Genomic DNA, 12405 nt, shown 5'->3' on the forward strand with positions numbered 1-12405 from the left:
CCCACTTGAGGTTCACAGTTAATCCCCATTTTACAGATGAGGTGTCTGAGACCCAGAGAAGTTAAGTGACTTGCCCACAGTCACACAACTGACAAGTGGCAGAGCCGGGATTCGAACCCATGACCTCCGACTCCCAAGCCCGGGCTCTTTCCACTGAGCCACGCTGCTTCTCAATGGAAAGAGCCTAATGGAAAGAGCACGGGCCTGGGAGTCAGAGGACTTGGGTTCTAATCCTGACTCTGCCACGTGTCTGCTGTGGGACCTCGGACAAGTCACGTTACCTTCTCTGGGTCTCAGTTACCTCCTCTGTAAAATGGGAATCCTACTCCCTCCTGTTTAGACTGTGAGACCCACGTGAGTCAGGGACTGCGTCTAACCCGATTAACTTGTATCTGCCCCAGAACTAGAACGGTGCTTAGGCTTTAGTATGGTACTCGTACCATAATCATCATCATCATTACTTTTAGATCTGAGTTCTTTATCATTTTTCATGACTATGAGGGCTGGTGGCTTCCTCAGTAGTTGGGCAAGTACCATGTTTTTGCATGTTGGAATATTTCCCGTTTTGAAGGGCCTAGTCTTCAGTTGTAGAAGGGTTGCTTGACTTGCATTTATAAGACAAGCCGAGTGTGACAGTTGTTGCGTTCTTGCTTTGTTTCAAGTAGTCTTTTCATCTCCGATCATTTGCGTCACACAGTCTTGCGGATATGCTTAGCCAAACCTAATGCCTTGACAGCTTCTTGGTAGTCCCTATCATGGAAAAATACTCACCTGTTGTTTATATTCATTACTTTCATTCATTCAACTGTATTTATTGAGCGCTTACTGTTTGCAGAGCACTGGACTAAGCGCTTGGAAAGTGCAGTGCAGCAACAGAGACCATCCTTACCCAGCAATGAGCTCGCAATCTCAAAGGGGGGAGACAGACACCAAAGAAAACAAGTAGACAGGCATCAATATCAGTCAGTTGTAGCTGAAGCAGCGTGGCTCAGTGGAAAGAGCACGGGCTTGGGAGTCAGAGGTCATGGTACCAATCCCGGCTCTGCCCCTTGTCAGCTGTGTGACTGTGGGCAAGTCACTTCACTTCTCTGGGCCTCAGTTACCTCATCTGTAAAATGGGGATGAAGACTGTGAGCCTCACGTGGGACAACCTGATTACCCTGTATCTACCCCAGTGCTTAAAACAGTACCCTGCACATAGTAAGTGCTTAACAAATATCAACATTACTGAGCCCTTACTGTGTGCAAAGCACCGTACTAAACACTTGGGAGAGTACAACACAATAGTAAACTGTCACATTCCTTGACAACAACGAGCTAAATTGAGTTTCCTGTTCCACTGGGGCTATTGATACTGCAGAGTTCCTTGAAGATATCCTTGTTTTGCAGGTCCTTAACATTTAAATGCCTTGGAAGTTTTAGGGTCACTTTTAAAAGTAACGATCATCAACCGATTGATTGTATTTATCGAGAGCTTACTGTGTGCAGAGCACTATACTAAGCACTTGTGAGAGTACAGTATAAAAGAATTGGAAGACACGTTCCTTGCCCACACATGTCATCGGCCGTCTACATTTGAAACATATCAGTCAAAGGTCTGTCCAGTGTTCCTATCCGTACGTGGCTGTTGCGATCAATCAGTTGTATTTACTGGGCATGTACATTATGCAGAGCACTGTGTTCAGAGCTTGTGAGTAGACTGTAGTTAGTAGACCACATTCCTGCCTTCACGGAAATTTCCATACATTCCTGAGATCCTTTTGTCACACTTCAGTATATTGGATCGGTAATTAATGGGAACTCTTTCTTCATGGAAGCTGTTTCTAAGATAGAAAGGTATATAGATGCATTCTATTTACATTTCATGCCATTTGTTAACTAAATTTTTATAACAAATCCTGACATTGATGCTCCTATGGAGTAATTTGAAATAACCGAGAAAACACAACATGGCATAGTGGATAGAGCATGAGCCTGGAAGTCAGAAGGTCGTGCGTCGGTTCTAATCCTGGCTCCACTGCTTGTCTGCTGCGTGACCTTGGGCAAGTCACTTCACTTCTCTGGGCCTCGGTTAACCTCATCTGTAAAATGGGGATTGAGACCTGGAGCCCCATGTGGGACCGGGACCATTTCCAACCCAATTTGCTTGTATCCAGCCCGCCCCTTGGTACGCTGCCTGGCACACAAGTAAGGGCTTATCAAATACCACAATTATTATAAAAGTGAGTCAAATCTATTTAGTAGCCTTACACCAAAGCAGAAAAAGGGTGATAAAGTCATTTATTTTACAAATCTACAGATAAGGGGTTGTTAAGAGAAAAAGACTAGTTGGAAATAATTAGTGTTGACAAGATATATGGGTTTCAATTAATTTCCATAATCTGCATCTAATCACATTACTAGTGGAAATGGGGAATTATCTCTGCAAAGAAGCTATTTTCATCACTTCTCCTTTACCAATTGTTTTTCTTCCAGTCAACGATACTAAAAGGAAACAGAAGGTGTTGGGTCCGAACCAGAAACTCAAATTTAATCCAACAGAGTTGATTATTTATTGCAAAGATTTCCGAATTGTACGGTTTCGCTTCGATGAATCGGGTCCTGAAAGTGCAAAAAAGGTAATACAACGTTGAGAATAAAAGCATTAGGATACTTTGCAGATTTCCAGTTGGACTTTAAATCTAGAAATCGCCAGTAGTTCCCTAAAATTCACTTTCACTTGCTAGCAACTTTGAACTGTAAGTTTCTTGAGTTCCAGAGCTGCTTCAGATGTCCAGATGAATGTTAGGAGTTATGTAGATGGTGAACAGCAGAGCTATTCATTGCTGTTTTTGTGGTGCATTGCTGCTTACAATTTTAAAGTTCTGAGCACATGTCTATGGAAGAGAAGCCTTTCACTGTTGGAAATATAAAATTCCAGTGTGCCAAAAAGAAAGCACATTCATGTGTTGTTCCTCTTTTAAAAAACAAAGAACTAGCTATTTTTAAACCATCTTTAAATATTTTTCTTTCCAGCCCTTCAGATTAGATTTTTTTCATAATCTAAACCATAGAGTGGTAATGTAGTTCATTTAACCATCCACTCAGTTACGTATAAAAGCCATCTCTCTCTTTAAGCCTTCTTGGGCTTACTGTTATGAGAAAAGGGACACGTTTCAATAAATGAGGGTGACAGAAGAAAACCTTTCTTGATAGAGGGGCATCTAGATTTTATGTCAGTTGAAAGTGGTTAGAATTCCTTCTTTAGGAAGGCACGAAATTTCTTTTGGCACGAAATTATGTTTCAAAAGAAAGATGATGGCTTGGATGCAGAGAGGTTGAGTCCCTGCCCTTCCTTGCATTCCCACACCTGGGCAATACTGCCCCATTACCCCTGCTAGTAGTGGATGTGACTACTTGAATAAACATTTATCACCCTTGTCACATTACACAGGACAGAATATTCTGTTTTATTTAGAAGAAATTGCTATTGGTGAAGATTGTTTGGAAATTGTCAGGTTATCTCTTTAAACAAAATCATCTTCACCTTCTTTTTATTGGTAAGAGCAAAATGACCCCCCGCGGGAAAAAATCACCATTTGTAGGTTTTAATAGCTTTGACTGCCTCTGATATATGTATTTTATCCAACTATTCTTTACTTTGGTTTAGAATTGTCTTCACCGAAATGAGATCTAACTTTGCAACTCTTCCTTAGCAACTCCCACTTAGCAACTCTTTATTTTGCTTACTGTGAAAGTAGGAAAGGCTTGTTAGGTAAGTGTACACAAAATTGTTACTGGGTCATTTTAGAGATACATGCCACCTCTTTCCTCAGCTTGGCATTCCTCCCCCACGAAACATTGAACCTTTCTGCTCTGTCAGTGTGTGTCTGCATAACAACGTTCCCTCCAGGGGATCGTTTGTTTGCGCACACACAGTAGATTTGTAGATGAACAAAAATAAATCTCACACACTTTAATTATACCAAGAAAGAACCACCACATCTCACTCTGATTCCAGCCCAAAGAAACCAGACTATTGCCCAAGTTACCAAGCCTATTTTTGAAACTCTTATTTTGTTTTAAGTTCCTTTAAATGCAGATGTTATTGGATCTTCCTTTATTTCCAACCTCAGTGAAGCTTTTTTAGATTGGGAGTTTTCTTTGCCTCTCAGAGTACAGTTTTCTCTAAAAGGGGTTTCTTCTTTTAAAGAGTACTTTAAAATGCACCTCTCCTTCCCACCCTTTCAGTTAGGTGTTTTTGCTTTTTTTTTTTTTCTGTTTTTCCCTTGGCAGCCACAGATTGCTTACTCCTCAAACAGCCAGCTGTGTGCTCCTTTTACATGTCCAAACTAGGCATACAAAAGCTTCGACTGAAGACTCGGTCAGCTGAGGAGTTCATACAATGAAATATCTGGCTCTCCTCGTGATCCTTCGAATGGAGAGTACAGTCAGGGCTCAGTGGGGAGTCATTTTCAGGAAATTCATGGGACAATGCAGGTCACTTGCCAGTCTGCCAGCTGTGTCTAGAACTTTGCAACTATAGAGAATGGCTCAATTTCAAGGGAAACAAAGATGGGGATCTTCGGGGGGAGCTGCATGTAATAATATCTTAGAGATCAACTAAATCAGAAATAAAATACTTATTCTTACTTTAAAGTCATTTACCAGTCTTTCCTTTCATATTACTCCCCTGCTGTTTCTGTGGCCTCAAACAAATTCCCTCTCTTCTGCTTTCTCTTCCGTCTCCCCCCCCCTTGTCCTTCCCCACCTTGTCTTTCCCCCCCTTTGTCTTTGCTCCTTTCCCCCCCTTATTTCTGCTGTGTGGAGACTGTGAGCCTCACGTGGGACAAGGGACTGTGTCCAACCTGATTTGCTTGTATCCGCCCCAGCACTTAGTACAGTGTCTGGCACATAGTAAGTGCTTAATAAATACCATAATTATTATTATTATCATTTGCCTCCTTCTCCTTTTCCCTTTGTCTTTACCCCCTTCTCCTTTTCTCCCATGCCTTTACCCCCTTCTCCTTTTCCCCCATGTCTTTACCCCCTTCTCCTTGTCTTTACTCCCTTGTCTTTGCCCCTTTCTCCTTTTCCATTTCCTTTGAGGAGAATGGTTGTTTTAGCCCAGACTAGCATCCTCCTATGGAGTTTAGTGAACAGAGAATGCAAAAATTCCTCATTATTGGCTTCAGAGCTCTCCATCACCCGGCCCCTTCCTATCTCACCTCCCTTCTCTCCTTCTCCAGACCAGCCCATACACTCCACTCCTCTGCCGCTCACCTCCTCACTGGGCCTCGTTCTCACCTGTCCCGCCGTCGACCCCTGGCCCACGTCCTACCTCTGCTCTGGAATGGCCTCACTCCTCACATCTGCCAATCATACTTCCCCTCCTTCAAAGCCCTACTGAAGGCGCACCTCCTCCAAGAAGCCTTCCCAGAGTAAAGTCCCTTGCTCCTCAGCTCCCCCTCCCCTCCCCGTCACCCCAACTCACTCCCTTTGATCTACCCCCTCCCCGCCCCACAGCACTTGTGCATAATTGCACAGATCTATAATTCTATTTCTATTAATGCCTGTTACTTGTTTTGATGTATATATATATATATATATCTATGTATAGATATATATATCTATATTTATAATTCTGTTTATTTATATTGATGCTGTTGTTGCCTATTTAGTTGTTTTGATGTCTGTTTCCCCCCTTCTAGACTGTAAGCCCATTGTGGGCAGGGATTGTCTCTATTGCTGATTTGTACTTTCCAAGCGCTTAGTACATTGTTCTGCACCCAGTAAGCGCTCAATAAATATGAATGAATGAATGATGTGCAGGGGGAGAATATGACATGGTAGTGTCATACAAGAATAGTGCTTAGTACATTAGGTGATATATCCACATTACTGTTCCCACCATCCCATTTTTCTAATGCCTTTTCAGTGCTCCTTAGAAAGGAACATCTCCTCCCTTGAGAGTGACTGCTCGCTAGAAACAGGCTTATGCCTATTTCCAGCAGATAATCAGGGGAGTTATTTCCTATTTTGCAACTTTTGTGCCTTGCAACACACTAAAAAATTTATAAGGAAGAATGGGGATAAAGAATAGTTCCCTGACAGTGAGCCACTTTGCAACATAGCGAAGGATTTTAAAGCATAAACATGTCATTTCTCTTTCAAAGAAAATTGTGAAATATTCAGATTGTTTTATTCCTAGTAGAAAATGTGACACGATTAAAGAGGAGATAATTTTAGCGAATATTTGAATCCTGTAATCAATAGTATTCATTTTTAATGGCGAACCAGGTTCTAGTTGCTGGCCTGCTGTATGAGTTTGAACAAGTCGTTTTAACCTTTTGGGACCTCAGTTTCTTCATCTGTGAAATTGGAATGACATACCTGCTTTCCTTAGCGTGGTCTTTGTAGAACAGGGAGTCTGTCCAATAGGATCACCCTATAGCTCAACACGGTGCCTCACAGCTAGTTAGAGTTGAACAATCCATAAATATAAGTACTAAGCATCTTTCTGCCCCCAAACCTTAAATTTTATCATTTCTTTCTAGGTGTGCCTTGCTATTGCTCATTATTCCCAGCCCACTGATCTCCAGTTACTCTTTGCATTTGAATATGTTGGGAAAAAATACCATAATCCAGGTAATGTGAAAATATAAAATACTGTGTTTCCATTCCTCACTGTAAAGGCATTATTCTAAAATGTTAACTCAGACACAACGTATTGAAAATTTAGGTATTTTGATTTAGTCACTTTAAACCTCCTTAAAAGCTATCTCTATGCAAAAAGAACAGTTGTCAGACTATTTTAATGTGGTCGTGTTTTTATAAATGTAGAGAAAGACAGCTTCTAGTGTGAAACTGCCTGTTGTCAGGGCTACGCATTACAAGACAGCTATTCAGGGTTTTGTCTTTCTAGGTTCTGAAAGCCTATTAATAAGGTAAATATGTTCGATTTTTCCAAACGATCTGCATTCCGATATATTATATCCAAGTTTCTATGCTTCAATTAAAGGAAATCTGTCTTAAAACTAAACAGACGAGAACTTGGAAGCTTAAAAGTAATTTTTCCACATGGCTTGATTTTGGAAAAACAGCAATTTTGCATTTTTTTCAAGGAATGAATTATTTGAATAAACTGTTAACATTATTTATTATTATAATTATTATTGTGTCAAGCAATGTTGCAAGCATAGGGGTAGATACAAATTTATCAGGTTGGACACACCCCTATCCCACGTAGGGCTTATAGTCTAGATATATGAAGGAGTTTAGTTTATATAAAAGTGAGGATCCCTAAAGAAGCCATGTAAAATAAGCTTATTCCAGAAAGGTATCGTATAAGTTTTTGGAGACAGGGCGCTGCCTGTGTCCCTCAGTTGAACTATACTTGTAACAAATTCATCTCAGAAATAACTTGCATGGGTTTCTAGACAGGCTTTACAGATGGAATGGGTCACGTTTCACAAGTCATAGGAACTGCTTTGACAAAGTCGAGATATGTGGAGAAACAGCGCTGAAAGTGAACCAGATTTCTAACTGGACATCAGTGGCTTCCACCTCTCCCCCTGAGGCCATGTGGAGTGGCCAAGGTGGTGGTGACCCAACGGCCACGGTAGCTTTTGGTGATGGGGAGGGGTTGGGAGGGCCCTAGGGATGAAGTAAAATGGGCAGCCGAGGACCCTTTCCCTCTACCGTCCTCGTTACCCCTCCAGAACACCCGCGGCGGGCTTTTTTTCTTATACTGGAGCAGAGGTCAGGCCAGGTCAGGTTTACTTCCAGCACTGCAGAGAATAAACTGCCGATTGAGGAGGAAGAGAACTGCTTTTGTTGGGTTACAGCTTCTAAAGAAGTTGTGTGACTCAATTACGTAGTTCTGGAAAATAGATTTTGAGGTTTTAGTGCACGGTGGACGGATGAGCCTCCACCCATCCAGTCTCAAAGACTTCAGGACCGAGAAGGCGCTCAGAGGAATTGACCTCTGTGCTGGCGACTTGTGTAGCGCCAGTCGCATTCTGTCGGGTTTCCGCTGGAGCAGTGGGTACCGGTGAATAGGTGGACAGGATTTAGGACATCATATGGTGCAGGCAGTCATTTTATTTGCAAGCCAGTGTTTGGCCATATTGACTCCGGCACAGTGCGACGCCATGCCATACTCCCAGCAGCGGACAGTTGCCAGGGTGGCTTCTTTTGTCATTGTCACCCACGTGACTCAAAAATAATAATTATTATAATTTAGGTATTTGTTAAGCACTTACTTTGTGCCAGGCTCTGTACCAAGCGCTGGGGTGGATAGAAGGAAATCGGGTTGACGCAATCCCTGTCCCACATGGGGCTCACAATCTCAGTCCTCATTTTATAGATGAGAGAACTGAGGCACGGTGAAGGTAAGTGACTTGCTCAAGGTCTCACAGCAGACAAGTGGCAGAGCTGGGATTAGAACCTGTGACCTTCTGACTCCCAGGCCCGGGCTCACTCCCTACACCGTGCTCCATATTTTGGGGAATTATTTTAGTAGCTCACAACAGGTTCAGATTTAGCAACTGAGGGAGAAAAGGCAAGTGTTCTTTATGCAGCAATGTATCTCCTTTTTGAAATGTGGTCCATTTTAATTGTTCGTTTGTTTCAAGTGAGGAAATTTGTCACTATAGCCAAATATTGATCCGTTTATTGGCAGATGTTTATTCTGCTTAGAAAAATCAGTCAATGTTATTTATTGAGTACTTACTATGAGCAGAGCACTGTCCTAAGTGCTTAGGGGAGTACATTAAACAGAGTTGGTAGACACACATTCCCTTCCCTCGAGTTTACCTGTGCCATTAAATAAATTAGCAATTGTCAGTGATACTATAAAATAGTTCATGGTACAATTTTCTCTACAGCGAAAAAAGTAAACGGATTAGACCCAGGAGGAGGTGGTGGCGGTCAAAAGACTCCTCTTTTTGAAACTTATTCTGATTGGGATAGAGAAATCAAGAGGACAGGTGCTTCAGAATGGAGAGTGTGCTCCATCAATGAGGGTTACATGATTTCTACCTGGTAAGTTTTCATTTGTATAAGCAATCCTTTTAAAATGTCTACAGGGAAAATGTCTCTTTAATGGTAAGTGAACTGTGCTGGCACCCCTTTGAAAGCGTCACTTAAGGAACATCGGGATGAAGATGGAATTCATCCGGCCTAATAGGGTGGAAGGAAAAAACTCCACCTAGCCATTCTAAACCCTGGGCCATTGTTTCCAGCTTGAGCCGCTTCATATAGCTCCGTGAACTTCAATTTTAATACCATGTTGAGAACTAAGAAAAGTTTTATACTTTTTTATAGATGATAATCTTAAATATTTTTTCTAGCCTTCCAGAATATTTTGTTGTTCCATCTTCTTTGGCAGATCAAGACCTCAAGCTTTATTCCCATTCCTTTATTGGGAGAAGGATGCCAGTAAGTGAAATTTTTTTTATTTGATTTTATTCACTGAAATACCGTCATCGGGTTACATATTCAAAAAATGGTGTTTTTACCGCTAGGGAGGAACCTCACTTTTTGGCCCCAGTTTATTTTCCGTGTGATTTTTCTTTTAGTTGTGGTGCTGGAATCACTCCAATGGTAGTGCTCTTGTAAGGATGGCTGTCATAAAAGATGTATTGCAACAGAGAAAAATAGACCAAAGGTAATAAATAAACCAGCATTCTTCCTTGAGAAGTTATTTCAATAAGCCTAAAGTCTTTTTAGCCTGTCATATTTGTGAAAACATACTAAAGAGAAAAGTCGTCTCAGCAATCAGGTTTCTTACTAACTACTAGTCTGTCACACCTTTTTGCTATGATTTCAACACACTTTATTCGTAATAATAATGATGGTATTTGTTAAGTGTTTACTATGCGCCAAGCACTGTTCTAAGCGCTGGGGAAGATACAGAGTAATCAGGTTGTCCCACGTGGGGCTCACTGTCTGAATCCCCATTTTCCAGATGAGGTCACCGAGGCCCCGAGAAGTGAAGTGACTTGCCCAAAGTCACACAGCAGACAAGCGGCGGAGCCGGGACTTGTAGCCACAATTGACAGATTTCAAGATGAGCAGTACCATCAAAAAAACAGATCTGATATGCAGTTGTGGTGATAGCCATAACATACATTGGCACTGGGAAAAAAATTTCCATTTTTAGTCTTGGTGTTCGACTGGTGGCACTGAAGGTGGCAAATGAATGTGCAACAGGGCCTAGAAAGACTGGCATTCTCTGGTTTTCCAGGATCACACTGTATCTGGTTTTCCCCAAATGGGTGTCAGGCCATGTCAGCTTATCAGAAATTGGCAAGTAAGTCAGAACAGCATGGTACTCACCTCCAGAATTAGAAAAAAGCCCCGGAAATGCTTGGGCAGTCAGTGATAACGCCCCCAATTCTTGCTCTTTGGTCGCCCACAACCACAGCCCAATATCTACCATTTTATTCCATGCCGAGGTGCCACACAAGACCCCAGTAACACAGTAAATCCTGGTATGAGGATGGGATGGAGGTGGAGCTGGGAATACCAGTGGAGGGAGCTATGTTTGGGGTAGGCAGGGATCCTTCTCCACCCCCAGATTTTAAGCATATTATGGGCAGGGAACAGATTTGCTAATTCAGTTGTATTGTACTCTTCCAAGTGCTCAGTACGGTGCTCTGCACATAACACTCAATAAATACCAGAGATCGATTGATCAAGGACTAGTGGAAGGGAAGAGATAAGAGGAGTGGGGGAGGTGGGGAGTGATCTACAGGGACTTTTTAATTACTTGTAGGATTATGTAATTAGACTGAAAGCTTGTTATGGACGGGGAACGTATCTGCTTATTCTGTTGTACTCTCCCAAGTGATTGGTACAGTGCTCTGCGTAGAGAAAATGCTCAATAAATAACATTGATTGAGTTCGTATTGTGGTATTACATGCTTCCTATGTGTCTGTTCTAAGCACTGGGATAGATTCAAGTTAATCCATTTGGACACAGTCCCTACCCCACACGGAGCTCATAGTCTGCAGGAGGGAGGATGGATATTTAATCCTACAGAGTGAAGCACAAGGAAGTTATGATTTGTGCCCAAGGTCACCCAGCAGGCAAGTGCCAGACCTGAGATTACAACCCAAGTCTTGCGACTCCCAGGCCCACGCTCTCTCCACTGGGCTACGCTGCTCCTCTGACCGTGTGCTTTCATGTCAGGGTTAGTTCTGGAACAGGAAACTGACAGACGACATTTTAAGCCTGTTGGAAAACCCATCCCACAATACGCAAGTTTGCCGTACACCCACGTTTTCAAGGAATATATTACCTGCTCGTTCTGGGGTATTCCTGTATTGTTTGTGACTTTTGAAAAAAAGTTCAGTTACTATTAGTCAGAGTATTAGTAACTATTTTAATGTCAGGGCTATTCGAATTCTGTAGTTATGCAGAATTGAGTAGTCAGTTCTATCTTCTAAAGTAACCAAAGGATTTTCTTTTTATTAGGATTTGTAATGCGATAATGAAAAGCCACCCTCAAAGGAGTGATGTTTATAAATCAGATTTGGATAAATGTTTGCCTAATATCCAGGAAATACAAGCTGCCTTCATAAAACTTAAGCAACTATGTGTTAATGGTAATTCTATGATTCTTTTTGTTAGGAGTATTGATTTGGTTTGATTAAAAGTTGGAAGAGTTGGTTCTTTAATTTAGTGAGGATGAGTTCGTTTGAAAATTTTGTATGTATTTAGATGAGAAAATGTTTCCTCAAAGAGTGATCGAAGCAATATTCTGTCTATAATAGAAGTCTCTTGAAATCAAGTAGATTACTTTTCCCTCTTCTGAAATTATATACCTCAAAAACATCTCCCATTTGGGATAAAAGTGTTGTCGAGATTCCTAATTACATTTTTTAAACCATGCAAATAGATATTCAAAGCCAGTTCCCTTAAATTAAAAATGGCTTGCTTAACATTTGCCCGGTTTATTCATTCGGTTTTCAATAAATGGTGATTTAAATTATATCATAAAGTCATAATGATAGGATTTACTAAGAACCGAACACTGTGCTAAATGCTGGGATAGATACAAAGTAATCAAAATTAGACAAACACTCCCCCTGCCCCACATGAAGCTCCCAAACTAAGAGAACCTGTGTATTTGATACAGAACCTTTCGAAGAAACAGAAGAGAAATGGTTGTCCTCACTGGAAAACACTCGGTGGCTGGAATATATCAGGTATGTACAAACCATTTCCTTAAAATGAGTGTTAATGACTTATCATTTGCCATCCTCCCTGATATAGTGATCATTAAATACACTGGAGTACTCAGTGTAAATGGATAAGAAGCGTTAGAGGTAAGCAGCGTTTTGATGTGTCTGTAATGAGCAACAAAAGAGATTTTTAAATACATGCATTTTCTAGGAATCCTAAAAAAAAAGATTGGA

At 41.4% G+C, this 12405-nt stretch overlaps 1 protein-coding gene across 2 annotated transcripts in view; it reads left to right on the top strand.

Moving 5' to 3' along the window:
* The window catches only part of MTMR10 (myotubularin related protein 10), a 53738-nt gene that overhangs the window by 28407 nt on the left and 12926 nt on the right, over positions 1-12405 (top strand). For both annotated transcript variants that reach the window (XM_029065658.2, XM_029065659.2), the window contains exons 5-11: positions 2476-2618; positions 6537-6627; positions 8868-9024; positions 9333-9420; positions 9561-9649; positions 11462-11592; positions 12126-12195. In XM_029065658.2, coding sequence (XP_028921491.1) covers positions 2476-2618; positions 6537-6627; positions 8868-9024; positions 9333-9420; positions 9561-9649; positions 11462-11592; positions 12126-12195 — 769 coding nt within the window. The remainder of the gene's footprint in view (positions 1-2475; positions 2619-6536; positions 6628-8867; positions 9025-9332; positions 9421-9560; positions 9650-11461; positions 11593-12125; positions 12196-12405) is intronic.

The sequence above is a fragment of the Ornithorhynchus anatinus genome, chromosome 5 (genome assembly GCF_004115215.2).
Source record: "Ornithorhynchus anatinus isolate Pmale09 chromosome 5, mOrnAna1.pri.v4, whole genome shotgun sequence".
Lineage (NCBI taxonomy): Eukaryota > Metazoa > Chordata > Mammalia > Monotremata > Ornithorhynchidae > Ornithorhynchus > Ornithorhynchus anatinus.